The sequence below is a fragment of the Fistularia commersonii genome, chromosome 17 (assembly GCF_037954325.1).
Source record: "Fistularia commersonii isolate RoL2024-O1a breed Wild chromosome 17, RoL_Fcom_v1.0, whole genome shotgun sequence".
Taxonomy (NCBI): Eukaryota; Metazoa; Chordata; class Actinopteri; order Syngnathiformes; family Fistulariidae; genus Fistularia; species Fistularia commersonii.
The window spans coordinates 9,023,635-9,051,564 of NC_141300.1; the positions used below are offsets into that span (position 1 = coordinate 9,023,635).

At 38.6% G+C, this 27,930-nt stretch overlaps 2 protein-coding genes across 2 annotated transcripts; both read left to right on the top strand.

Annotated features, from left to right (window-relative positions):
- pnp6 (purine nucleoside phosphorylase 6) lies at positions 1–8,826 on the top strand. The gene is made up of 6 exons (XM_086162971.1): positions 1–162; positions 4,687–4,856; positions 4,985–5,088; positions 6,253–6,428; positions 7,083–7,273; positions 8,273–8,826. The coding sequence occupies exons 1-6, from the start codon at positions 131–133 to the stop codon at positions 8,467–8,469; spliced, it is 870 nt and encodes a 289-aa protein (XP_086019097.1). The 5' UTR covers positions 1–130; the 3' UTR covers positions 8,470–8,826.
- A 3,480-nt stretch (positions 8,827–12,306) lies between these two features.
- Positions 12,307–26,955, top strand: calb2a (calbindin 2a). Its single transcript, XM_086162972.1, has 11 exons — positions 12,307–12,570; positions 16,791–16,867; positions 16,939–17,028; positions 17,917–17,997; positions 20,139–20,195; positions 22,196–22,273; positions 23,161–23,216; positions 23,357–23,396; positions 23,525–23,578; positions 26,195–26,266; positions 26,503–26,955. The coding sequence occupies exons 1-11, from the start codon at positions 12,477–12,479 to the stop codon at positions 26,617–26,619; spliced, it is 816 nt and encodes a 271-aa protein (XP_086019098.1). The 5' UTR covers positions 12,307–12,476; the 3' UTR covers positions 26,620–26,955.
- Positions 26,956–27,930: the final 975 nt, after the last annotated feature.

The window sequence follows — 27,930 nt, forward strand, 5'->3', positions numbered from 1 at the left end:
GGCTATCATGACAACCATCACGGCGTCCGCCACGGCTGCCCTCAATCTGCCGCTCAACTGCCGCCGTATAATCTTCGTCTATGACAGGGGGCTCGTCCGTCCCTCTTACAAAAAATAATAAATATTAGATATGGAAGCAGCCCTCTCCTCCAGCCTCAGCAGGTAAGATAGATTAGAGGGCCCGCGGACCGGAGGAAACCTAACATTACGGTTGTCAAGACTAGTCTGTAGCTTCAGTTAGCATCAGGATAGCCGCGCAGGATCCGTTAGGATCGCGATCAGGGCGTTATGTGTGTGTTAAGCTAAGGCGTTGAAATAGGTGTCTTGATAGGGATTCTAGCTTTTTACTAATGCTGTTATGGGGACAAAAACATGCAGGCTCCAAGCCTCAGCCCGACGTCCTCGCACGGAAGAATCTAGCCATGCCCCGGAGCGGTTTCAAACGTCAAATAGCTGTTTGTTTTTTTAAGCTTGTTTGCTTAACAGGTGCGTTCAGTGTGCTTGTATTACAATAGGAATTTTGCAACCCACGGAGCCGGTCCGACTGTGCGGTGTCACAGTCTGTGTTGCGACAGCACCAAGGACAGCTCCGCCGGTTGCAGCGCGCCACATGGATATAAAACACTCAGCTATTTTATGATTGTGGATAATGTAGATAATAGATAAACAGGTCATGTTAGAAGAAAACAATTCACGCCTGAGCTGATACCATCTTCATCCATACATCTCCTGCACTCAGGGTCACTGGAGCAGATTGGGCGAGAGGCAGGGTAGAACCCAGTGAACACACAGCCACAGGGCAACAGACAAAGACAACTGTCACTTACTCAGGGCAATTTTCCCAACCAACCTGCTGCATGTTTTTGGATTGTGAAAAGAAACCAGAGAACCCACAGAGAAAGGTCCCCTTTTCATGCTGAGGCCAAAACACTAACCACTGCGCCTATCTCGATCTACAAAAATATAATATGTGGTAGCCATATAAATGTCTTCTTCTTTCGACTCGTCCCCTCAGGGGTCGCCGAATCCAATCAACTGCCTCCATCTAACCCTATTCTCTGTATCGCTTCTCTCACATCAATTAATTTCATGTCCTCTTGTGCTACATACGTAAATCTTCTTTTCGGTCTTCCTCGAGGCCTGTTGCCTGGAAGTTCCAACCTTGGCATCCTTCTACCAGTACATCGTCACCCTCTTAAAGTAATCGCCTAAGTCATTTTTTTACAAAAGTGTTTTTTTTGCCTAAATCATCTCCTCATGATGCTGACCACCTCTGGAAAAATTGCCTACATCCTCAGTTAAACAGATTGTGCAATTCTACCCTTTAGTAGAAATTGCCTATGTTAAGAGTGTGTCAAATGGTTCAGTTGTTTGTGTTTCCTGAAAAATCTGAAAAAATGACCTAGGCGATTATTTTAAGAGGGTGACTCCACTATCCCTCCTCTGTACATGACCAAACCATCTCAGTCTGGCTCGTCTGACCTTACCCCCAAAACTTCTAACATGAGCTGTACCTCTGATGGACTCATTCCTGATCCTATCGATCCTTCTCATTCCCAAAGAGAACCTCAACATCTTCATCTCTGCTGCCTCCAACTTCTGTCTTTTCCTCAATGCCCCTGTCTCTAAACCATAAGACATTGCTAGTCTCACCAATGTCTTGTATTCATTACTTTTGATTCTTGCAGTTTTTATCACACATTACCCCTTATACTTTTCTCCAACCATTCCAACCTGCTCTTAACCTCACTTCCACACTCTCCATCGCTCTGGACTATTGAGCCTACGTACTTGAAATCCTCTACCTTCTTTAGTTTTCCTTCCTGTAACCTCACTGTCCCATCGGGGTCCTTTTCAATAGTTTTAATACAACCTGCCGATTAAACCTATTTTTATGTGAATGCCATATTGCCCTACATCTGTGTGAATCCTGCTGCACTGCAACATAAAGTACACACAAATCATGTTGTGGCAGACTGTGTAAGAGACCAAATAGTCTGATTGTGTTTATTTAAAGGGTCCGTCAACTCCACATGTAAAATGGTTTATCCAGATCTACTTTTGGTTTTACAGATCTCAGAATAAAAGCTGACCAGACATTTACCCTCAACCTGATACACCAACTGAAACTCCACAAGTAGCATCTTCAAAATGTAACCTTTGCAGACTAGGTTATTAAAATTCGCAAGGCTGCAATCTTGTTTCATTGATCCTTTTTAATCTGATATTTATTGACAGTTTTTAACTTAATTGTTTAAGGTTGATTTAGCAATGTTATAATTGAGGTGACTTAAATTAGGAGTGGGCTATTTGTAAGAAAGTTAGAAGTAGCAAAACAATTTGATCTTTAATAGACATTTTAATAGACTTTGATACAAATAATTCATTGGACCATGAGTAATGAAAGTGTCAGTTTAAAGCTCATCAACCGCATGACTTCCTTTAAATTTTTGCATTTCTCCAAATATGTACAGAAGGTTTGGACACTGAGTAACAAAGATGGCAGACCTACATTTCAATGGCATTTAAGGTCCTATTAGAAAGTTTTTCAGGATTTAAATGGGAGATTTAAAATTCTGTATAGTTCTTGAGCATCTCTAGAACCTTTTTCATTGTCCTTATGTTTGTTTTCTCTCGATAATGAATATTTATTTAACACAGCAGAAGAAAGTGTCTATCAAATAATGTATAATTGTAAAGTATGACGCTATTATTTTGTGTAATTTAAATTCTTGTTTGAAGAAGTATTAGATTTTTGCTGAAGATTTTTGCTAATGCCTGGCTTTTGGGTAAAATGAACTATGGGGCTGTCGTGCATATTTATTCTATACCCAACAACCCATTGAAATAGCGAAAGAAACATAAACAAAAACAGTTGGTACTATAGTCAATTTTATACATTTGGTTTCAGTGTTTTGTTTGTTCTGCTGTAGTTAGCAGTTTAAGTATTATTTCAGAATTTCTTCAATTTAGCAGGTATAAGCAGCATTTATACAAAATGCAAAATGAATTGATTTTTTTTTATTTTAACTCATTCTTATCAACCAAAAATACAGTTTTGTTTTTCTTTCAGACTGCTCAGCTCCTATAAATCACCAAAAAATATGAACGTCTACATAATGTTAATGATGGACTGCTGGCTCATTTTTGCGTTAGAATTTAATACAGAAACAATGGGAACATGCAGGGAGATTGAACACCCAAGGCAAGTATAATATAACAGGAACCTTAGATGGCCACTCTAAATGGGCTCAAAATCATCAGGCTCCCCTGTTCAAGATTGGTCTGGTAAAAGCTACAGCCTGAAGTGTCATTGTATTTTAATAAGAAAGCTTGAGGCAAAGACGGGACATTAACTAGATTATGGCTTTACAAGTAGATTTATTGCAGGAATCACAGATTACTTCAAACTTTGTATAATGTGGTAGCTCTGGGCACACCCAATCAAATCAACACCCCTGAATAACAAATTGTCATTATTATTATTTCAGTTTTTTTAATTTATAGTCTTTTTACACAGTTTGCCATTCCATGGGATGTTATTGAATGTTTTACCCATAATTAAACATTTTAGCTAATATGAAAAAATATTTTTAAAAATCATTGATTACTCTTGTGATGACGTTGAGCACTATCCTGGAATGCAACTAGTGGAATATTCCATTTGTGTTGGAAATTCAATATGTTTTGAAGGGCGTGGCTTCTCCTTATCGGCATATTAGATACTAAATAATGCAACTTGAATTTTATTGCTGTGTCTGAGATTTTATCTAGAGTTTTCAAAAGTATTGAATTGCTTCACCGTGGAAATAGAATTTTACAAAAAATGTTGTCAGCAGATTTATTACCTAGACCTTTATGTATGAGTTTGTTTTTTCATCATGCTATCATCATGACCAGACCGATGATGATTGACTAGACCGTTTTACCCCCAAACCAGCTGGCTAAATAAGCAAGGGATTTGAGTTTGGACTTTCCTATTTCTCAGCAGATGGACTCTTTTGACCAGTGATGTTATAGTTAAGGGTCTCAAAAAATACAGTCTTGATTGTATTGTCAGTCAGTACATGGCAGTAAGCTGATGAATTATCAACAAAAAGTTAGGCTTGAAAAGTTCAATTTTTCTTGTTGAGTCGCATTGCTTCCTTTTTGATGTGTTGGTAAACTACCAGGTGACTCTTCTTCTGAGTGTATTTACTCCACCCTAATCTCTACATTGGTCTCACAGCTATTTAGCGCTTATTTTTACTGTAAGGCCATTGTGCCACTTTCAAGCATCTAAAAACTATATTCAACTAATTCTATACAATTTGGAATAGCTATGTTATAGATTGTAAGAGGGTTGATCCATAAACCAAAAACCAAATCTTTATTAATATGGTTTACTTCTGTTTATTAGGTTTTTATCTTCTGTACTTGTGCCTATGAATTGTTACCTTAGAAATAAATTATGTCGTGTTAATCTGTATTCTCAATAAAGCATAGCTTTAACAAGATTGACACAGAAATGATTATTGCATTAATTGTAAGTTAGATACCTACTGGAAATATTTGTGGTAGCTGCCACCGTGCACTTAAAGTCCATACCCATAGTCTATATCGACTGGTGCAAATTAATCATCACACTAAATCCGTTGCGGACTGGCTACATTTATTATTAATCAATATGATTTCCATGATTTTCAGCTACAGTTATGAAGATTACAAAGAGACAGCTGACTGGCTGCAGGCCAAAACAACACAGCGGCCAAAAGTAGCCATCATTTGTGGTTCAGGCCTAGGTGGCCTTGCAGACCTGCTTGAGGACAAAACTGTGTTCCCTTATAAGGACATCCCACGATTCCCCACTAGCACTGGTAGGTTGTTATTTTTTTTAGTTTTCACGCAAAAGTAGCAGGTATTAGATGAATAATAAGAATTTATAATCAGTGGTCTAAGAACATGAGATGGTAATAGCTTTGCATACTGTTTGGTTGTTGTACAGTTCCAGGCCACACTGGTCAGCTGGTGTTCGGGAAGCTGTGCGGCTGCGAATGTGTCTGCATGCAGGGGCGATTCCACTTCTATGAAGGCTACAGCATACACACTGTAAGCCGTTGCATCGAAATTACATGACATGTACATATAAACACTGAAGGCAACTGATGGAGGTAAAGCTGGATGGACGCATATTCACTAAACAGTAATGTATTAATGAAATAAAACTGTATTACTGTACTCTGTGGCATCACAGTTATTATCATTAGACAATGTTAACATGAAAAGAAATTACATCAAATAGTTATTGAAAAGTTGTTTTTTTTGTTTTTTGTTTTTTTTCAAAAATGTAATAGCTTTGTATTTGACTTTTTTTTTTTATAAATCTTGGATTCATACGATTTTATCATTTTAAGCTGAGTAAACTTGGTGTCCCTTAATGAATTTTCAACATCAGCTGATGCTATGCCCTATAAAAACTAGCTTTGCTAAAGATTTACCTAGTCTCTTCAATGATAGGCTGTTAAAATTCAACACCATGGACGGCATGGTGTCAGCATAGGACTGGCCTTTGTACTTTTATGAAACTTGCTTTATTTTAAAGATGCGCTGTAGATGTAAAATCAAAGGTTTATGTATGCGCTAATAGAATGCCAGATGCATTATGACCCTCCTGTATCAGTTGGGAATCATTATCGACATAAACTGAGCTACACCCAGAGACATTTGAGCATGTCATCGGATGTATGTGGTCACCAGGAAAAGAATTAAATATACGTAACCATTTTCTCAGAAGTTGAGTTGGACTATGTCCTTTGTTATGACCCTTAGCTCTACCCACACAAAGGCCTGCCTGGCCTTAACCTTAACATGAATAAGAATCTGAAAAATGACAATTTTCTGCATGAGGACCGGCAATCTGAGAACTACTAGCAAGGCTACTATTTTTTTCTTAAAAATGAATTAATAAACTTCCCAAAAAATTGTCATGCATCCTATCAAAAAAACAGTTATAGAGAAACAGTAAGCTCCAATCAGCTGAACATGTTGACAGGCAATACCAGCTGGAGGGATGTTGAAAAGATATTTAGTAGCACAAAATTGGGGTAGTTTAAACATTAATGAAAACCAGCAGTCCATTAGCATATCCATATTCTGGTCTCCATAATGTCTGTCTGTAGCGTGCCTTAAAAATGTCATATGTAATACTGACATATACAAGGCTGGTAATATAATGAGGGAAAGTACTAACAGGCATCACGCTTATCACTCCAGGTGACATACCCAGTGCGAGTCTTCTTCCTGCTGGGTGTGGAAACTCTGATTGTGACAAATGCAGCAGGCGGACTCAATGGCAACTACAATGTGGGTGACATTATGCTCATTAAAGACCACATTAACATGCCAGGCTTTTCGGGACAGAACCCTCTGTGTGGGCACAACGATGACAGGTAGAGCACAAACACATGCACACACACTACTTTCTGTTTTTTCAACCTCCAGATATCTGTCCCATTTCACATGCCTTAATACCTTTTGCATGCAAATATGTGTACTCTAAATTACTTTATGAATAAATTAAACTCACAACTAAACTAAACTGAACACATCTGATACCCAAAAATTAAGTTATTATTTTTCTCTCTAAACACGTTTATAGAAATACTCAAAAGAATTACATTGACACAATGAGAAAGTAGTATCACTAGATGTAGCTGTATCTGTTTAAGTATGAAAAGCATGTGGAAATATCACCCCAGCAGTGCTGTGGTAGTTAAGCAATATGAAGGAGTAACTTCTGCAGCAATTTGAGTACTTTTGAGTTTCAATTTTTTTGTAGAATTTATTCATATTCAAGTAATTTCTTGCACATACATTTATGTAGATGATTTTTTGTTAATATTTATGTTTTTCCTCAGTCATTTTTACATATTTGCCTCCTGGTTATGTGGTGCAATTTTAGCATTTTTAATGTAATGACCAACATTACTTGTGGCATCTTCTGATGAGCTTAGAATCAGAATAACTACTAATGAGAAACTTATTCACTATTAATAGCAGCATTTGATGGACCCTTGGTATTCATCAATTGACTATCCCTTCAGGTTTGGCGCACGTTTCCCTTGCATGTCAGATGCCTATGACCGTAATCTGAGGGCCTTGGCCAAACAAGCAGCACGAGAGCAGGGCTGCGACAGCTTCCTACAGGAAGGGGTTTACTGCATGCTGGCTGGACCATCATACGAGACCATCGCAGAGTGCAAAGTCTTGCAGATGCTCGGAGCTGATGCTGTGGGTGAGTACACATCCTTCCTGTTATTTTAAAAAGATGTTTTGATGACAGAGAGTGAACACATGCCTGACAAAGTAAAATAGGAGCATGTAAAGTACACCAGAAAGTGAAATTATGAAAAGGTGTTAAAGGCCTGTCATCCCACCTTGATTAGATTTATTAAGGATTTTCAAAATAACCAAGGTACTTGCTAGTATTCCAATGCTGTGAAGCGGTGAAGCTGTTAATTTTTATAACACTCACAGCTATCCCTTGTTGACGCTGAGTCAATGTGTGACTCTTGAATTTATTCCCAAGTTTCACTCAATTCAACTCATGACCTATCTTTAGCAGTGGTTGGCATATCCATGATCTAAAAGTGAAATGTGCTATTATTTTATCTTACACATATCTCTTCACTCACAGCTTGACCTTCAGATAGCTGTGCATATTATCAGTTTTCCGAATCGTAACCGCTAATTTGCAGAGGCTTCTGGTGACACATATCAAAGTGGTGCCCTGGAATTAAGCCTTGATAAAGCTAATACAGTGCATATTACAAATTACTTAACCAGAACTAATAATTTAGCAATGTTCTATATGATCTTCATGAATGTGTTAACACTTAATATATATCAAATAGAAGTAATGTTTACCTATGGTAAATCAAATGTTTGTCAATGTTTAATGTTAATGTTAAATTGTCAGTTAATACTTAAATCTGTACTTGGTAATATTAACACATGAACCTCCTTTGAGATCATGTAACTGTTGTTCTATGGGTGAACCAAACTGAGATTAATTTCTGCCGATTTGACGTGGTGGCTCGGAAAAAAGAATGGAATGATGCAGCTGCCCAGGGCTGGAATTCTCTGATACTTGTGAAATATTGTACAGGATGGTTAAAAAGTAAACAAAAATTGCCCATTTTTATAGAATATTGGTACAAAAGCACTGACCTGTTTATTATGAGTGTACACAGCGCCCATATTATCTGTAACAGACTTTTTTCGTACTTGACAGGTATGAGCACAGTACCTGAGGTGGTGGTGGCTCGTCACTGTGGTTTGCGTGTCTTAGGAATATCACTTATCACCAACAAGGCTGTGATGGATTATGACAGCAATGAGAAAGCGAACCACGAAGAAGTGTTGAGGACTACCCAGAGCCGAACGCAGGACCTCCAGAGGCTTGTCAGCCATTTTGTCACTAAGATTTAGCACCTTCTGGCACCAGACAAAAAGGTTTGCATGGAATTTGATAATTAAAGTTTTCAGAAGAGGTAATAAATTATGTACAGATGGGTAGTTGTCAAAGCTGGCAACAGAGAGAATCCATGCAAGTGACTACAGAGGAGGGAGGAGTAAAAAAAGGAGGTAACACTTAGAAGAATGTGAAAACGAATGGACTGCAGTGCAAGCAGTCACAATGGCCATGATTATTGTCATTATTGTGATCTGGTTAGCGCCAAGGTCTTCCCTTTCTAGGGTTGAATCACAGATGAAGGCCGGAGTGCAATAGGGGGTCTGCTTTGCTCATCTGCTAACCAAGTCATATTAAATCTTGAAAAAAAATGCAACAAATGCTTCTTTTTGTATTTTCTTCCCAGATATTGTTATACATCTAATGCACAACTTTTTGTTGATTGCTTATATTTTAATATTTTGCACGATATTTCCCCAAATTTAGCAATTTGGTTCAGATCCAGACCTCATGAATGGATTTTATGAGCAATAGATTTCTCCCAATAGATAAAGAACAAGGAGAAAAATAAAATAAAATATGTGGCGCTTCAGTGGCAGCTTGCTAAATAAGTATGAGAGATTTTTCCCCGAGTTCAAACAAACAGAATGTCCAGCTTGACCTTGTACACTTGATCAATATATTTATTTGGCTAAAATGGAAGGATGTAAAAAAACACCTACTATTTGAGGGCTGCAAGAGGGTTTTCTGCTTAAGCAGTGTTGATGTAGGAAAGTTTTTTCGAGTTGGATGGCCTAGGGATGCTTGAATACCAGGACCACAGCACTATAATATCTAGATGGTGTATTGTAGTTAGGACTCCAGTTCAATTACCTCTGTACTTATTTTGGCCCCTCCTGCCAGGTTCTGTTGACCATGTCATTCATTAGAGCTGGAACAGCCTGAGCAATCCTAGTTCAGTAGTTCGTCCACCTCTTAGATAATTTGTATCAGGCTTAATATAAAATTGCTAACAGAGGTCTTAAAGAGAGATTCCACCATTATGAGAATGAAACATCTAGTTTTTTCACTCCCCTATGTGAAATATACACAATTCCATATTAATGGTCCATACTGAAGCATATTAAGTCATAAAAAGTACTGAGTTTGCATTTACTACAACATTGCAGGCCATTTTCCTGTTTGGGGAAAACTATGCTCCCTTGTTAATCTCTGTGGTCCGATTTGTTAAGTTGTCACATTTTCTGCAAGAGACTAATAACTTCTAATAGTGCTGCACGCTCATGTTAGGATTAAATTCACTGAGAATATAATAAACTATTCTGGCTTTTGACTTCAAGCATTTAACATTTATATTGAGGTTGCTTTTACCAAATAAAGACGGTCTGCTGTTATTTTCTATCGTGAATGGAAGACATGTTTACTTAGGTGTGAGGTGACAAGCAACGGGTGCTGAATTGCAAATGCTGTGCCACTAATCGGCTCCGATGTTCATTTTCTTCATTTGCTTTTTACAGACAGTCATTCAACTGCTAAGTATTTATGACATGATGCATAAACACTACATCTACACCTCTATCTGCAATTTCATTCAGCCCTTTACAACAGCACACATGTATTTCAAATACGCCCCAAAGAGATAAAGACGCCAAGAGATGGAAATGAAAAGGAAACGGCTCCTCTGTTCCAGGCTCCTTTATGTTACATAATTCATCTGTATACTGCTTGTAGAGGTGCAGCCCACTGTGGAGCTGAAATATTAATACAAACGAAGGAGGCAGCCCATCAACAAAAACACAACACCTATGCCGGGCCGGACATTTGGACCCAACTGAGCTTCACCCCAAAAAGGGAAAATAAAAATAAAAAGATCTACCTATTTGACGAAAATAACAGCTTATCTGATTCACAGTAATAATAGACAAAAAAAAGAAGTAAAAAATCTGAATTACAGAAGAATGTGTGTGACTGCGCGGTCCCCAATGGATCCCCAATGTTGATCCATCTGTTGTCGTGGCAACAGACCCACGGGCTCACTCCTGAGTATTATAGGATAAAAATTGTAGTGGGAGAAATAGAGCAGGACATTACTGCTTAGTTTACACCTCTTAACGCTGTCCAACACACACACACTTTCTCTCTGTCACACCGACACACACAGCTATAATGCGCTGTCATACCCCTGAGAGCACTATGAAGCAGCACAGCTCCGGCTGGGGAATGTGACTTTTAAAAAGACTTAATCACTGGTGATGGAACATCTCTTGACTTTCACACTGTCTTCCAAAGGGTTCAGCATCCGGCTGCATATCAACGCTGTCACCTCCGAGGCAGCTCAGGTCAAGTTCAGCGACGCACCGGGGTGCGGGCATGATGGTGCACATTCTGCTTACCCGAGCCATCGGTCTTCGTTTACAGCAGCGATCGCTCTGTCAGCGATATACAGCCGCACTTCTCACACCTTTTCTTTCGGTTAAATTACTCGGAATGGAAACAAGAACAGTAAAATATTACCCCAAAGACCGGTGGTAGGCTTCTTTGCTGTTTATATATTTGTCAAGAGTCCCATTTTCTTTCTGAAAGATAGTATTAGGGGTATCACTGACTTACCATGGCAATGGAAAATTGCCTCTAGTGCATAGATCCATCTCCCTCTCCAAGAAAGACAAATTTATCAAAGTGCAATGTCAATTTCAATATTCTCTAGACTTTTTCAGAGTGCCAAGACAGCTTAAGAGTGTTTGTGTCTGGACCCCTTCTGTACTCTTTGATTTGTTAAATTCTCAGAAAGGAGTCAGGAAACTCCCTGATGTCATCTGTTATTTAATACTCAAAGCCACTCTTTGGATGGAGAATGTAAAAAAACAAAAGAGTTAAAGGCAAGAGCTAAGAAGCCGTCCGCTCAAAGACATCGGCGTTTCTACACACACAACTACTAGAGGTCCCACAAGCTGAAGACATTGCTCACGGACCCTAGACAGGTAAACAAACTGCTTCATTATGGTTATCTAACATCTCTGGATGATTTCATATAGGAACTTTTTCACTGTAAGACTTTTTAAGAAAGGTCAATATATTCACGGCCCAAATTACCAATATAATCCCCTGTGTGTTACCATGGACTTGCTTATTACATCCTTATTAGTTTATTTAATTTTTATTTTTTCACATGTAGCAAAGGAGCTGAAGAATTATCTGAGCAGTCCCACATGTTTAGTCTTGTACCCTGAATATGAGCTGTGGCTTAAGTAAAATAATTTTTTTTTTTTTTTTTTCAGAATTTACATTTATTATGTGGGCTAATCACCAGTGGCTAAAGGCAGTGTGGGAAATGTGATTAGTATGTGAGCTCTAATTAAGTCTGTAAAGCCTCACACACTGGCAGATAGGCTTGAGGAGCTGCACGCTTAGATACACACATTGATGGGGGGGTGGGAGGGTGCACACACACACAAACACACACTGGAAGCAGAAGTATGGAAATAGTGCACGCATAGAAACAGCTGCTCGAGCTCCCTTGAAACACACACATACACACACACACACACACACACACACAAATTCGAAAGTAATCATGCAACAACAAAACAATCACCACCATCTGCATCTCGCGTCTCAATGTATGGCTCGTGCACGCGCACACGCACGCCGGCCCATGCATGATCCAGAAAATGGAGCGACATCCCATCGCTCATATATATACCAGTGGGATGAACGCTCTCTCTCTCTCCCCCACAAATACACGCGCACGCACACACACACACACACACACACACACACACACACACGCACACGCTGCGGGAACGCGCGCTTACTCAGCGCCCCCAGCGGTGATGTTGCAGCTCCCGCGCCTGGGTTAAAAAGCACCGGGCGCCGCGCAGGGGCCACAGAGAGAGGTTTCTTAAGAGGAGAGACAAGGAAAAAAGTTTGCAGCGGATTCCCCCCTTTCTTCCTCTTCTTCTTCTTCTTCTACTACTTCTTTTTCTTCCCCGACGTCTGACCTACAGCAGCCTTGGAGAGCATCATGGCAAACAAAGCACAGCAGCCTCCTCACCTGCACCTGGCCGAGGTCACCGCATCCCAGTTCCTGGACATTTGGAAACATTTCGACACTGATGGTGAGACGCACATTTTTGTTTTTTTTCTTTTATCACCCTGAAGTTTGTTCAAACTTAGAATTCAGCTCTGCTTTTAAATGAAAGGAGCGTCAGTGATTTCTCAGGGAGGGGAAAAAAAAATACAAAAATGAAATGCACTCTTCAAAAGAGTCCAGTTGAGATCAGACAAACCAGCTTGGAGCTGGTTGGAGATTGCACGGAACACGTTCAGGATCTTGAATCTTCAGGGTTCGTTTTGGATGCTCGGACATCTGACAGATCCAGCATCAGCTATTTTTAGGAACATGAGCATTTTGAGAGTAATTGTTTTTGGCTGTCCTCATTATTCCCTCAACTGGTCTGATGGTCATTAAAACTGTCAAAAGCACATTTTCATCTGAATGTGATGCCTCTTTGTGCACAGAATATTCTAATCTGCTTTGATAAATAGCTTTATAAGTTTTTTTTTTATTATTCTTAATTGTCAAACCAGCCACTCCCTGTATGGTAAGGTGTCATTTATTCTTTCCTCTTTTTCCCTTGGGTATGCTACAAATGCTCAAAGCATGTAAAATACTCATAATAAGACAAAATCAAATGAACATGGAAATAAGCTCTGAATGTGGTACACGGAGAATATTTAATCTTTTCATGTATGCTTCCTTTTCTCAAGAAAGCCCCATCCTTCAAAAGCAAAATGATTTGTGACTAAAATTTTCATGACGTTTTTATTCTTAACTCACTGCACAAGATTTTTTTTGTTCTTAAATAAATCAGGTGAAATGAAGTTTTATCAATCCGTAGAAGGTTACGATTGTTATACACTCAAAGGATAAAAAAATTGGTTCATGATTTCTTGTTATTGACAAAAATGTGTTGTATTTATTGTTATTAAATTATTCTATTTTTCATTTTTGTATTTTTTTTAAATTACTTAATGATCAGCGTATTCTCTTATTTATATTAGTATTATATAATATTATTATTTCTACTGTTATTATTGTTATAATTATTATTACTTCATTTAGCTGCCAACCCACCTACACCCAAAAAGACCAACATGCTTTTCATTTGTCCAAGTCTTTCCCATTGCAGATGCATCACACAGTCTGTGCCGTTGTCATCAAGATGTGCAGGGAGCCAACCACATTCCTTTTTAATTTGACATAATTTGACACTGCTACTTACTTCATTTTTTTATGCTCTGTTTGAACTTGATGTCCACCGTAGGGATAAAAACAAACATCTTGTTTTCCTCAATTCTATATTTAATTTCTCTCTGTGGGTGCAGCATAATAAGCATGTAGTGGCTTCTCATCCTTTATCCTTTAAGTAGTAAAAAAATAAATAAATGAAAAATGAAATGCCATGAGTAACTAAGCGCCTGATTAAGTTCATAAACACTGTCCATACTGTCCATACACCTAAAATTACACATATCATTTTCAATCATAATTTACCCGTGTGTGCAATGGACTTCTGGTACATTGAAAGGAAGTAAACCAGCCAGCTTCTACTTGCAAGGTCCAAAACACACCTGCACGCACACACACACACACAAACACACACACACACACATACACACACAACGCATATTCACTCCTGGGGATTCATTGTTAATGCAATGTGTTTTGATGCCCGCACCCTTGCTGAAATTTATTCCTTGGGGAAATCACGGTGGAATGAGTGGATGGGTGGGGTCCCATGAGCCAGGCGCTAAGCATTAGCTGTCCTACCTGTTTTCAGTTTGCTCCCTGACCTGTTTTTTTGTCCCACCACCTCTAACATGTGATTGCTTGAATCCTAACACTGAGGTATTTTACATACTCTGCTTTGCAATGAGCCTCTTTGCAAATCAAATACGACCAATGCATCAACAGATTTGGCTACAGTGTTTGATTCCTTCCCTCATTACTGTGAGTGTATTCTGGCTCTGCAGAAAGAAAAGAGAGCTAATTTGTTTGCTCATATTGAGTAAACATCTCTGAGTTGGTTAGAAAAATACACAGGAGGCAAAGCACCCAGAGATGATGAAACTACATATTCCCCTGTTGGCTCAGGATCAAGTCTCATCTGGATTGCGTCTCTCACAGCTCCTCGCTGCTGCGTCTTTCTTATCTTTCTCCGCTGTTGCTGTCAAGCCTTTACATTTCTACCAGTTCAAAGATGGAAAAGGAAGCAACTGCGGCTTCTATTGTTAATTATAGAAAATTTTCTGTCAATTATTTTTATGAACAAGGACTTAAATCTTGCATATTTATCAAAATCGTACACCCCCCTGCTATCAACCAGCTCTGTTTCTACACAAAATATCTAAATGGCAAATGGCAAAATATTCAAAGGCAAATGCACTTTATACACGATGTAATTGCACCATTAGTTTGTATAAGTGTCCACTTTGAGAGTTTTCATATGTTGGGGGTTGAGTTAAAAATCACAGCAGAAAGAGTAAAGTCCCCCTCTGGGGCTGAGGTGACAGAGTATTTCAAAGAGTGTGTAAATGGGCTTGGATTTTATCAGCTAGCCTCAAGCTTTAACAGCGTCGGGATGTCGCAAAATATCATCTGCAAAGGTACAGGAGCGCGTTGATATTAGGCTCCATTCATTATGACATATAAAAGTCATTGCTTGACATTTAAAAGCACAGAGGCAGAAGTTAGTTGAAGTCAACCATAAACATCCCCACAAGAAATGTTTTTATTTATTTTCGACATAATATCCGAACACCAACATTGTACCAACAGTGTATATCGCATCAGTTCGATAGGGAGAGAAAAAAAAATGCATTTTGTGTTTGTATGAGATATTTAAAAAAAACATTTAACAGCAGCACATTCTGCAAAGCCTGCTCCATCTAAATATTTCCAAAGCTTAAAAGCTGATTTGAAGAGGGAGAACTTATATCTGAACCCGGGTTTTTTTACAAAAACAAATTCCACGGCTTGGACAAATGCAATAAATGAAAGGGCCCAATGCTGTATTTATGCTGAATACACGGCAGAGCCCCGGCGTAATCTATTCATAAATCTATTTTTATTGTTATTTAATGCCATTTGCCTTTGTAGTTAATCACATTTCCTTGTTTAATTGTCAAGCGAGCAATTTCTCTCCAGAGTGCTAAATGTCAGTAGGACCCACAGGAGGAAGACCGAACAGCAGCGAGGCATTTCACTGTCCCACATACCGAAACCGCGGAGTTTGTATTGATGAGTTTTGATGCCATCTCTCTACCCCCTTGCACACACATGCACACAGAAAAATGTCCACAGATAGAACAAAGACCTTTAGATGTTGGTTGGAATGAGAGGGAGGCGATGACAGGGAGAGATGGTGTGCTAGAAGACAAGGAGAGGAAGTTGGGGTATAATAATCTTTGTAAGTGTTTAATGAGGCAGCTCTGCCTTCCAGGGTTTTATTGAAGCAGCTAGTCCTATCATTCAGAGCCATCTGTCCAGCCATTCAGCGAGCTTGTTGATAGAATATTGGCACAGATTCACATACTACCTGGGTGAAGTAGGCACACTCATTTGTCCTCTCCATAAAAGCTGTCAAGTCAGAGGAACCCCAAGAATAAGAATTAGGCATAAGATAAAATAACCGACTTCAAGAGAAATGGGGTCATGTTGAAACATAGGGCCAAAGAGCATTTAAATAAAGTATAACCGGTAGGAGAAAAGTGACATCTAGTTACGAAATTGTTTGGTTGACACGAAAAAGTTTAGTTATTGACAGGTTTCTCTGCACAGACTGTTGTCTTCTTTGATGGTAAGCCCAGAAAATCTATATATTAATGTCAGAAGGTTATTTTCAAGAGGGCACAATTATTTACCATTGAATTACCCTTTAATTCACATCGATTGGCCCTTTTTTCTAAATTCCCCACAGATGTCTGTATTGATCTTCATGGAATAAAAGACATCCCAGAAGTGTACTGTTCCATATATAGCTTCTCCTTGCATACAACCCTGTGAACATACAGTCTTTGTGGAGTGATCGGTTTGCATCATGTCAGTCAATAGTCTCGTGTATTGAACCAGAGGGGAAGGAAGAGAGTTACTGGTAAAAGGCTCATGTTTTAATCGATACCGGGGCAAAACCAAGCCCGGGCCAGTTTGACACCGTGACACTGTGACCGAATCGGTTTTGATGGGATTTTTTTTTCCATGTCAGCAGTTCAAAGAGAGCCTATTATGGTCTATTGTGTCTTGAATACATGACACTAAGATGTATGTGTCTTCCAGGCAATGGCTACATCGAGGGCAAGGAGCTGGAGAACTTCTTCAGGGAGTTGGAGACGGCCAGGAGAGGAGCCGGGGTGGTGAGTTGAGCTCCCAGAGATCAACCATAAATGGTAAGAAGTATATCATGCTAAGTAAATACATTCCTTAGGACCCATCAAACCCAATATTCAGAGAAAAGATGAAGGAGTTCATGCAGAAGTTTGACAAGAACAAAGATGGAAGAATTGAGATGTCAGAGGTAAGGCAATGGGGATTTCTCTCATGTTATTATAAAAAATAAAATAAATAAAAAAGGAGTAAGCGCGGTCGCATTTGAGAAATACTGTGACCGTAGTCCCTCTTATTTAGTGATGAAACTATTACAAGAGGAAAGAAAAAATAAAATAAAATAACTATAGTAGGTTTGTCCAAAGGCGACAATGTTAGGTAATTTGTGCAGCACCAAGGTATAGTTGAGATGCAGATAAATGCTATAGGGTTCCATTATTTGCCAGTGAGGACTCCAGACTTAATAACCACAGTATCTTATGCTAATTGCCTCCCACTATTATACCAAGCTATGTGACTTCTACCTGCAGTTTGTTATATAATCCCAAGATATGTCATGAATAATTACATCAACCTGCCAGTTCGAGAGCACTTTGAGTTTAATACATGTTGACTGATAGGGTAAATCTTTGCATCTGAAAAGGGTTCTGTGTTGCTGTTTTAATATTTATGTGCTTTTACTGTATGTTTTGACTTGATTGAAATGTAGTTCACGTTTTCTGTTGTGAATGGAAGGAGAGGAGGGATTTTACAAAGCTGAGAGGAGTAAACGTACAAGTGATGGGCTTCATTCGCCGTCTCAGTACCCCTATCAGTTCAGTAAATGTAGTCTTTTGGATCTCTTTAAGGAAAATCCAAAGAGAAGGTTTTTCTGAACATCAAAAAACATGACATTTAAGGACAATTCTAAATTGGGTACAGCCTGGTTCCCAAGGTTATGGGACTCTATTATTTATCCTTAAGTTGTCCATTTCAGTCTTGCAGACAAAAAGCTCCAGAGTCTATCACCTTTCTCAAGGCTTATCAACTCCACCAATGTAGTTTCTCACCACTCCCATTCCCTTGTTCTTCACTCCAGCTGGCCCAGATTCTCCCAACTGAAGAGAACTTCTTGCTCTGCTTCAGACAGTTTGTCAGCTCCAGTGCCGAGTTTATGGCGGTAAGAGTGTGTTTGTTATGGTGTCTTTATGTACAGGTGAACCCTCCTGACAAGAGTTTGTAAATTTATTTTCATTATCAGAAAACCATTAAACATGAATCTATTTATTCACCATAAGCAATAACCTTAATTGTTTTACATTTTAGTACAGACTAAGTACAGGATTTTTCATGTTCCTTTCCTACAGTCAGCTTTTTTTTTAATCTACCTATTTCTATGGTTGCATTGGTGAACAAAGTGGAATGACCTTGAACTAAAACTGTACTTATGTTTCATGACTTTCTGCCATTTGCTGTTATTCAGCAATTGCGGGACAATTTGTGCTGGTTAGTTGAAATTATGTGATTTGCATGAAACCGATTCATGTTGCTTGCATCAGGTACTACGTCTCTTTCTTTATCGAGGGTATTTGAGCTTTAGATATGTTAGCAGGCCATGGAGGAGGCACTTTGGGCCCCCCTAGTGGCATTGCTGAAAAGCTTTGTCCCTTGTCTGAGGTCTACTAAAAATCTAATTGATAAATATATATGGAATGTACAGAAATATATCACACAAATGTCTTCCTTTGAATAAGCCTTACTTTTAAGAAACAGAAACAAACTATGCAGAAAAATATCTATATGATCTAGTCAAGTGGTGATTATGTTGGTCACCTCCTTCTCTATGGTTTTACCTAGTTTACCAGTTGTTTGAAATAAAACTTATTTCACCAGAAATACCAAAAAGAAAATAGTCCGTTAGCTGATGCCTTTGTTGGCATTTTCACTTGATCTTAAATCTCTACTGTAGAAAAGAAGCCATTTTATGTTTTTGTGGCAAATAAAATGTTTCACATAATGGAAGTTTCCATTGGAAAAAAATGGACCTTCAGTTGGATCATGTTTCTACACAAAGCTACAATATGATCACACCATTGATCTGAGATGAAATACCCATAATTAGTCATTTGGTTCAAACAATTATTGATCTGAAAGTAAGTGTGTTGCCAAAACAGAGAACTTGGCTTCCAGGGAACTTGGTGTTAGCACCATGCATGGCATCATAAATCTTATGTGGCGAGAATTATCATTGATTTTGAGTAAAAACTCCCTGTCAAGTTGTATTTGAATTCCCCTCTATATTTCAATACGGTACAAAGACATTTGATGCCTCTGTGAATTATGAATAATAAATGGTAGTCAGAGTAACAAATGCTCTCTGCTGGACTTGATCTGTGTTGAAAGGTACCTGTAAAAAAAGGAAAACATATTTTTCCACAAAATATATCCCCAAGAAAGTCCCAGTAAAATGTCACATGTCATGTAAAAGCCGATAAAAGATTGAAACCAATTACAAACCAATTACATGGGGGAAAAGACACTGTTCTTGTCCCACATGTCACATTGAGTAGATGTAATGAAGCAAGGGAAGAAGAATGACTGAAAGAGAAGGTGTGGAGCGAGTAGGAAACAAAGGGCAACTGATAGGGAGCAGGAGTGGACTAATGAAACATCGATGGGAAGTTGAGAACCAGAGTTTGATAGCATAAAACAGGAGAGGGGGATTAATCGGTCTTTGTTGAAGGGTGCAAGGACTAGGAAGTGGACAGAGAGATTTTTAAAGGGTTGAATGAGGAAGCAGAACCTTCTATTTTCAGGGTCATATATAATAGATAACAGCTCTGTAGCTCCTCTCTGTAGAGCCCAGAGGAGGAGCAAAGGGGAGGAGGAGAAGGAGGAGAGAGGGAGATGGCCATCCATCTTTGATAAGGAGCCCTTCTTTGGACATGGACAGCTGCTAGATTAAAACATTCATTAAAATTACTTTCTCTCTCCTCCCTGATTCCTGTGCCTCTCCATGCCCTTCTCCCGGTTAACGGAAGAATTGCATTGTATTGAGCATTGTGTGATTACAATGAGGGTTCGGGCCTTTGTGACCCCCCCCCATCCCCCAAAACCCACATGATTCCTGCAATCCACCTCTGCAGGGAAAATCAAAACTCTTACCGTTCTTTAAGAACTCGCTCAGTGTTCGATCAGAGCGGATTTATGCGGGGAGTAGAAATGCAAATAAGTATAGGGATGTGTCTTTGTATGCTGAGTATCAGTGGTGGGAAACTGGTTTCAAATCGATGTTACTTTTGTTCCGTTTATTTTACTTAGGCATGGCGGCGATACGATACGGACCGCAGTGGCTACATCGAAGCAAATGAGTTGAAGGTATGCTTTACTTATATGTCAAAGTGAAAATTGAACTTTAAAGGCTATAAAAATGATGAATAATGAAGCCACAGCTCGTTTCTTTCTCGACATTTGGTCCTAATTTTCTTTTTGTTTTCTCCCCATCCCATCCCCCTTTCCCTCACACACCCAGAGCTCCTACCCCAAAGTGCAATGATGTGGTAATAGAGCAGTCCCAGTTTTTCCTTGTATTCATGTGCATTCTGATACTGTAACGCTTCTTTTGCTTCAATTTTTCTCTTAGCAGTAATATATTTTCCAACATTTTGATTTATTCATTCATCTAAATACAAAGTGCTGACATTGATCTAATTTGAAGGGATTTCTCCCGGGAAAGGAATCCATATGAGATTCAAGAAACTCCTCGATTAGTGTTAACCTTCATTCTGTATAACATGACCTTGGTAATGTGGGTGAGAAGGATATCACTTATGTTTTTTTTTTTTAACAACATTGCTCTAAAAGTTGATTATGGTTTTGTGACATCACATAAAGCTGTGATGCAGAAATCTCTATAGCCCAGTTTTCTATGCTGAATTTAAAGTCTTTGGTGTCAAATGTTGCCCTGTGTTCAATAAATATGATGAAATTAACTTCATTTGAATACTCATCAATTCAGACTTGGAATGGTTGTTTTAACAGGGACACTGAGTTGGTATGGTTGTGCCATCATTTACTTTTTAGATCGCAGATAAGATATTAAAAATACAATTGGATAAATGCAAAGAAGCAATATGAATGTTAGTTATACTATGTGATGGTATAAGTTTGTGGTCCTGAAGGTTTAAAATGTGGAGATTTCTCAGATTTTAATCATCATAATCATTTTAACATCTATATATGTAATTTTTATTTATATTTGAAGTTTTTATTGTTTTATGCAGACAAATCAGATAGTACCAATATAAGATACTGCCAGGTCAGGGGTGCCACTTGGATTAGACTGGAACATTTTAAAACATTCCGTCGAAAAATGGCAGCATTGCGGTTATTTATTGTATCTATCTCATGTAAATAAATGCAATGTCTGAATGTGAGCCGTCTTTTTTGCTTACGTAAACTGTAACTGATGAACTGTAATCTCTATTTCTGACTTTTTGACACTGAGAAGTCTCAGTGCTCAGTCTAAATTTATTTGATTATGGCAAAGCGAAGTGCCAGGCGGCAGCTTTGACATAGGTGAACGTCGCTGCTGGAATGGAAATCCATTTACCATTAAAGACTTTTTCAGGTGACGTTTCTGCTGCTAGAGGCTTAATCTGTTGTGCAAATTGCATTTACATAAACACCTTTTGGAAGACGTTGTGTCAAATTATGCAGAGGAAAGTGCTGGACTCTAGGGAGATGTACATTAGTAGGGTTAGAGGCCACAGCGTGCTCACATTAGGCTGCTTGGTTTGCTCTGGGATCACATTTCTTGCAGGCCAGATCAGGTGCAAATGAAATAGTCAGATGTGAGTTTTTGTCAGCTTTGAAAACATGCAGACGAGGCCACAGGCAGCGTGGGTGGGGTGGGGAGGCTCTGTACATCACTGCGGGACAATGATGGAAGGAAGCACACATCGCCTTGTAAATAAGTACATTGATACGAATCCAAATACATGGGTTTAGTGACACGTGTTGATTTAGGTTGCTTTTTCATGTCAAAATGGCCGCTGTAAAAACAAATGGTCTGTTGTGCAATAATGCAAAAACAGGTGCCAAGTAATCCAGCCAATGTATCTTCAATCCTTCCTTCTTTTATTCATTCATTCCATTTTCTTTTCGTTAATCTCTGTTTTCTTTTCTTTCTTTCTTTTTTCTTATTCAAGTGGAACCTTTTTCTAATCAAGACATAATGTTGAGTCTTTTCACCCCATATAGACCTTGAGATTGAAAGTTTAACCAACTCAGTATATATTTCATTTTTTTTATTTGATTTTTCAAATAGACAGTGTAACTTCTCTGTTCTGTCCTATTTTTATACCTGTGTCCCCCAGGGCTTTCTGTCAGACCTCCTGGAGAAAGCCAACAGACACTATGACGACCAGAAGCTTCAGGAGTACACGCAGACCATAGTAAGATAATTGTGACCCCTAAAATTGTGCAAAAGGAGCAGGCTGATTTAAAAGTAATAACACAGGCATGTAAATCAACTTACAGTTTACATGTATTAAATGAGGTAAGGGAGAGAAACCATAAAAAAAAAAAATACAAACAGATGACCTAGCATGCAAATGTCACATTTTCAAGAAGTACAGAAACCATGTAACGTCTTTACGAAACCAGAAATCTGGGGACCATCTGGCCCAGTGGCCCTCAGAGGACCATTTTGTCGGTGGCAGCTCTACTGTGTGCCGCAACGGTCGCCCCTTGTGTCCTGCAGGTTGAGTGTTTACAATCCAGATGTGATCAACATCTGCTTCATCTTGGAGGCCTCGGAGCTGACCTGACCTCATTTGCTCAAGCGGTTTCTCGAACACAGATTCAAAAGATGATCTCGATTGTTCGCATCCAGTAAACAGCTGCAGAGCAGAGCAAGACTACCATTTAAAGTATAAAGACCGATTAGTTTAATGAATCAGTAATTATTGACATCACGGATGGCTATTAATTATTGAACCATTTGATTCATAATTTTAAGTTTAGTGTTGTTAGAGTAAGATGTAAATTACCTAAAAAAGATATCCAAATACTAACAAACAACATAAAGGGTGTTCTATTGTGTCTAACACCTTGGCTTAAATGATTTATGCAAGTATTATGCAGTCCCTTTACTGGTACTGATGGAATATTTAGCTCTGAGAAACTTACTAAATTCCTAACAAAATTATTGACTTTAGGCTTGCCTATTCTTTCCCTCAGTCAGTGAAATCTATTAGATGACTGCCTTCGTTTTGACAGCTCACACTTATTAAAGTACTTCCTTTCCATCAGTTTCCCCTATTCTGATTCTGCTTTGTAGCTCCGGATGTTTGATCTTAATGGAGATGGAAAGCTGGGACTGTCAGAGATGGCAAGGTAATGTGCTGTTTAAGGGGGTTTTTTTCAGTCGGCCATCTCAATGTTGAAACACACTGGCCACTTTTCATTCACTGTCAGCGACTCTGAATAATTGAACAAACTATTGTGCCTGCTAATTAAATTTTCCACTCTCACAGGCTTCTCCCTGTTCAGGAGAATTTCTTACTGAAATTTCAGGTAGGGCAAAAACGGCATTGCAAACAGAAAGTTTTGTATATACATATGTATATATATGTATGTATGTATATATTCACACAACATACACAATTACTTGTGAGTGTTGATTGTAAAATTTGTCCTACTAGGGTGTGAAGCTGAACAGTGAGCAGTTTAATGCTATATTCACATACTATGACAAGGTAAGTGATATTTTATTTATGCTGGTATTAATAAATGAACTTTTTACACTGCTGAAGTCCACAGATCTAAATTTCTAATCTAATCTGCTTGACTAATGGAAGATTTCATTAGGAGAGGACATTTTGTTCTTTTCAGCAATATCTCATGATCCACAAGCTGGTCAAACCATGTTCTTAACACTGTTCCAATTGAGAGGGAAGACAGAAGAAACAAGGTGCATCAGAGCAGAAATTTCTCCTTCTCTCTCCCTTTCGCCTATACAAAGGCACAAATACTTGCTGCAGACTTCTGGATGGAACAGTGTTGCGTTTATTTTGAGTTTTTTCTTTTTTTGCCTTTTTTTTTTCTTGGGTCCCACACGTTTTAAATGGATGATCACGATTAGATCTCCAAAATTGAAAAAAGCATACTTATTTAAATATAATCTTCCAATTCAGAGAGTGATTAAAAGATCAAATTTATAGTAATTTGATTTTTTTTGGTAATGCATGTAAACTACTGGATTGTATCATATCTGGTATCAATTACATTTACATTACTATATTCAGTTTTAGACATCAAGCTGGTTGACATGGGATTAACCTTTTCGTGCTGGTATTTTGTACAGTTATTACCCTCAGAAAGTAGTATACCAACACTGGTTAGGCTTGATCATAACATTTAAACAGTTCCCTTCCCCCAGAATAGGAAATGGACTGAAAGCATTTCCTGTAAATGAAAAGCAGCAACATGGACTGACTGATTGAGCCTCAGCCTTTATCCACAGCATGATTACAGCACAATACAATTTTTTTCAGTGACATACACAACTGACTCACTGCCGTTGTAAGTAACTTTTCTTGCAAAGCAATGTGCAAGTTATATTGTGTATGTATATGGCTTTCTCCCAAGTAAAAGCCATTTTATTTAATTGCTTGGTGTGGTAGCTTGCTACCTATCTACAGATTCTGAAGTTTTCTTAAAAGGCAAGGAGCGTTTGAGTCTGGTTAGCTGTGTGGCTCAGCCCTGTTCATTTGGAAGTTTCCAATTCAAGCTCATAAATATGCAAAGCCCCTGCTTTGTTTTGCTTTGTTTTTTATTTTTCATTTAGATGTCCATGTGTGCTTAGGAAAAGTATGCTCTGTATACCTTTCCTTTTTATAAACACTTGAAGGAAGTTGAGGAATAGTTCAGTCAGTTGTAGTTCGGTTTATCTGTGCTACTTGGGGTAGTGACCCAAGTGTAAAGGCAGAGGCATTAAATAGCTGTAGAACATCCAGCATTTGTTTGATTATTCCTCTACTTAAACTTCTGTCAAGCCAAAATCTACATCTGTTTAAAGATCCTTATTAAACTTTTAAGGAAGAAAACAAGTCCATCACAGTAACCGTGCCACAGCCCTCTATCCTGAATGTAATGCATAATTCTTTATATATATATTTGAAATTTAAGGTGATTTACCCTGAGGAATCATCATTTTCAGGCATATAATATTCTACAGTGTCATGATGTTTGGCACCATATGCAGTTTACAATGAAAGCAGCACTTAAATGGCTTGAAACTGATTTCACGAATATATGCTTCATAGCCCATTTATTTCTCAAGTTCAATCATTCTAAAATTGATAGCAGTGGTCTGTTCACAGAACCCAGTGTAATTGTGATATATAACACCCCATTCAAGCAACACTGTATGGTGCATTAACCACATTGTATTTTGCACAGTCATCATTATTTAAAAGGAAATGCTGCCAGGCCATTGTGATTGAAGCATCCATGTGTTGTCTATTGGAAGGAGATAATGTGTGAGATAGGAAAAAAATCCCAAATCGGATTTTGTGCTAAGAAATGTCCATTAAGATTGCTAATAAATGTTGTAGTCTGGATGATGTTTGGGCTCCACGTAAATGGATAATTGGTTAAATGATTTTACAAATGAAAACAAAGGGCACTGTTGCTACTACTAGAAGCGTTGGCAAGTGAATGGACAGTGATGATTGAGGCTGGGTGATATCACACGTTGTTCCGACTTCCCGTAACTCATTAGAATCAGATTATTTTTTTCATCTGAGGATCCATATTGGTTCAAACCAATGTCTGGTTTAGACACATCAGACATCTACAAGTCTTTAAACTACCAAATCCCAACTGACTTGCAAGTTTGAAACTGTTGGACACAGCCGGACATTCTCTGGTGAATTCAACGCAGAGTGAGTGTGGGATTGGTCGAGTTTATCAAGTAGCTGGATTTAAGCACAAACAATATTTACTGAGGATGAATCATTTAAAAGACATGCCAACAAAATTCCATAATGTCTCTTGGTCGATGTAAAGTTACTGCTTTACTGTTCACTCTTCACAATGTGCACTGGGAAAAAAAAACCTCCACTGAGGCACAACGCTGAGCGGACATCAGGCACACATTTGAACCTTGAGTATAATGAGAATCAGGATTTTTTGTAAACAGAAACATCAGAGACTTAGCAGTTTCTTACATAATTTTGGCCTCGTTGCAGTAAACACAGCAGTGCAATCTCCATAGCGTACTGTTTTGAGCCCCCACCCCCACCCCACCCCCCATTTCTGCATAATTTAAAAATAATTACATTTTTTGTTCTTCTGTCAACCTCCTTCAGGATGGAAACGGCTACATTGACGAGCAGGAGCTGGATGCTCTGCTACGGGACCTTTACCAGACAAACAAGATGGTAGGATCAGTGCTTTGGTGTTGAAGTTTGATTGAAATTTAAAATTTTTATTTCACCCTTTCTATACCAACCCCATGACAAATATATCATGATAGCAAAAAATGGGGAAAAATCCATGGAGAGGAAATGTTCGAAGCATCCTTTTGGAATCCAATCCTTCCTCTTTTATAATTAAGGGACAAGCAAGCATTCTCAGCTCAATCGACTAACCTTACCACCTTTTCTCTAAAATTCAGGAGGTGGATGTGAAGAACCTGACGGGCTACAAGCAGAGCATCATGAGTCTGTCTGATGGAGGAAAGCTCTATCGTGGCGAGCTGGAAATCGTCCTCTGCAGGGAGCCAATTGTGTGATTCTTCCTCCTCTGTTGCTTATCGTATTGTCTCTGCCTGCCTTGCTCTCCCAGTAACACACCCAATTCCAGCTGCCTGGCAACAAATACCAGGTGCATGTGCCAGACACCCCTCCCCATTATTCCCATATAGCCCCCTAAAGTTACATCTTCAGAATGAATGATAGGTGCACTAAACAGTTCTTTCCTAAACCCATATTTTCTCCAACTCTAATGACTTGTCTGAAACATCTAGCTAACTCCCCATTGCCATTGCCAAGAGATGATTTAATTTTCAATGTTTGTTTAAGGCTGATACTGTCAAATGAAAATATTAATAAAATGTATTAACATAAAAGGGTTTTGAGATTTTGTTAAATAAAACCAACCATGATTTGCTTGATGTTTAACAGTCAGCAGTGGATAGACATACATCCATATAATAAGTTTGACACTATTTGCCTTCTGCAGGATTTCTCCACACACGTTTTATTTATTCAACAGCATTTCCCAGTTGAGCTCCCTGGCTTTAAGCATGGTGTTGTTAAATTTACATGTATAAATGATGGGCACAAAAAGCTTGATAATGTGCTTTTAAACCTACAATTAAGTTAAAAAACGAATCCCAATGTAGGAGGCGGTTAGTTGTCACTGGGCACCACAATACAGCAATTGCCGATGCTCTACCCTGCAGGTTCATTGCCAAACGTTTGCTGGAATAAGGAATATTATGAGAATAAGTTCTTTTTTCACCCCATTTGCAGCACAATGTTTTTCTTGGTTGCATCACGAAAATGACTTTGGAAGTAGAGTGATATTGCTGATTCTGCACTGTGAGGCACCAACTGTGTTTTACACTCGGATGAATAAATGAGCAGCCTAACAAAACATTTCCTCCTTCCATCTGACACGCTGAAGCTGCAAAAAACAGGTCTAAAGGTTTAGATCAGCTCAATTTTTAAATACATTTCTAATCACCTGACAGTTTTTGTCGTGTTGTTAAGTTTCAAGGATGTTCCTTTCTTAGGGAGAAATATTCAACTATAATCAGACAAATTCTGAACAAGAAGGTATCTGAAGTGCACAATGAGACGTGATCTTATCCACTACAGATAGCCTTATCAGCTATTGTGCTAGCACACTGAAATCATCTTTTTTTTTTTTTGGTACATGAAAATTAAATGAAAATGTAAAAAAATGCCCTTTCTCATGAAATATAAATCCAGACTTTGATCTGTATCTGTGCTCAACTCCTTCTGCCGGGACAAACCGGGCCACCATATGGCTTACATAATCTGTCAGAAGAATAGCTGTACGCCAGCATGTGCATGAC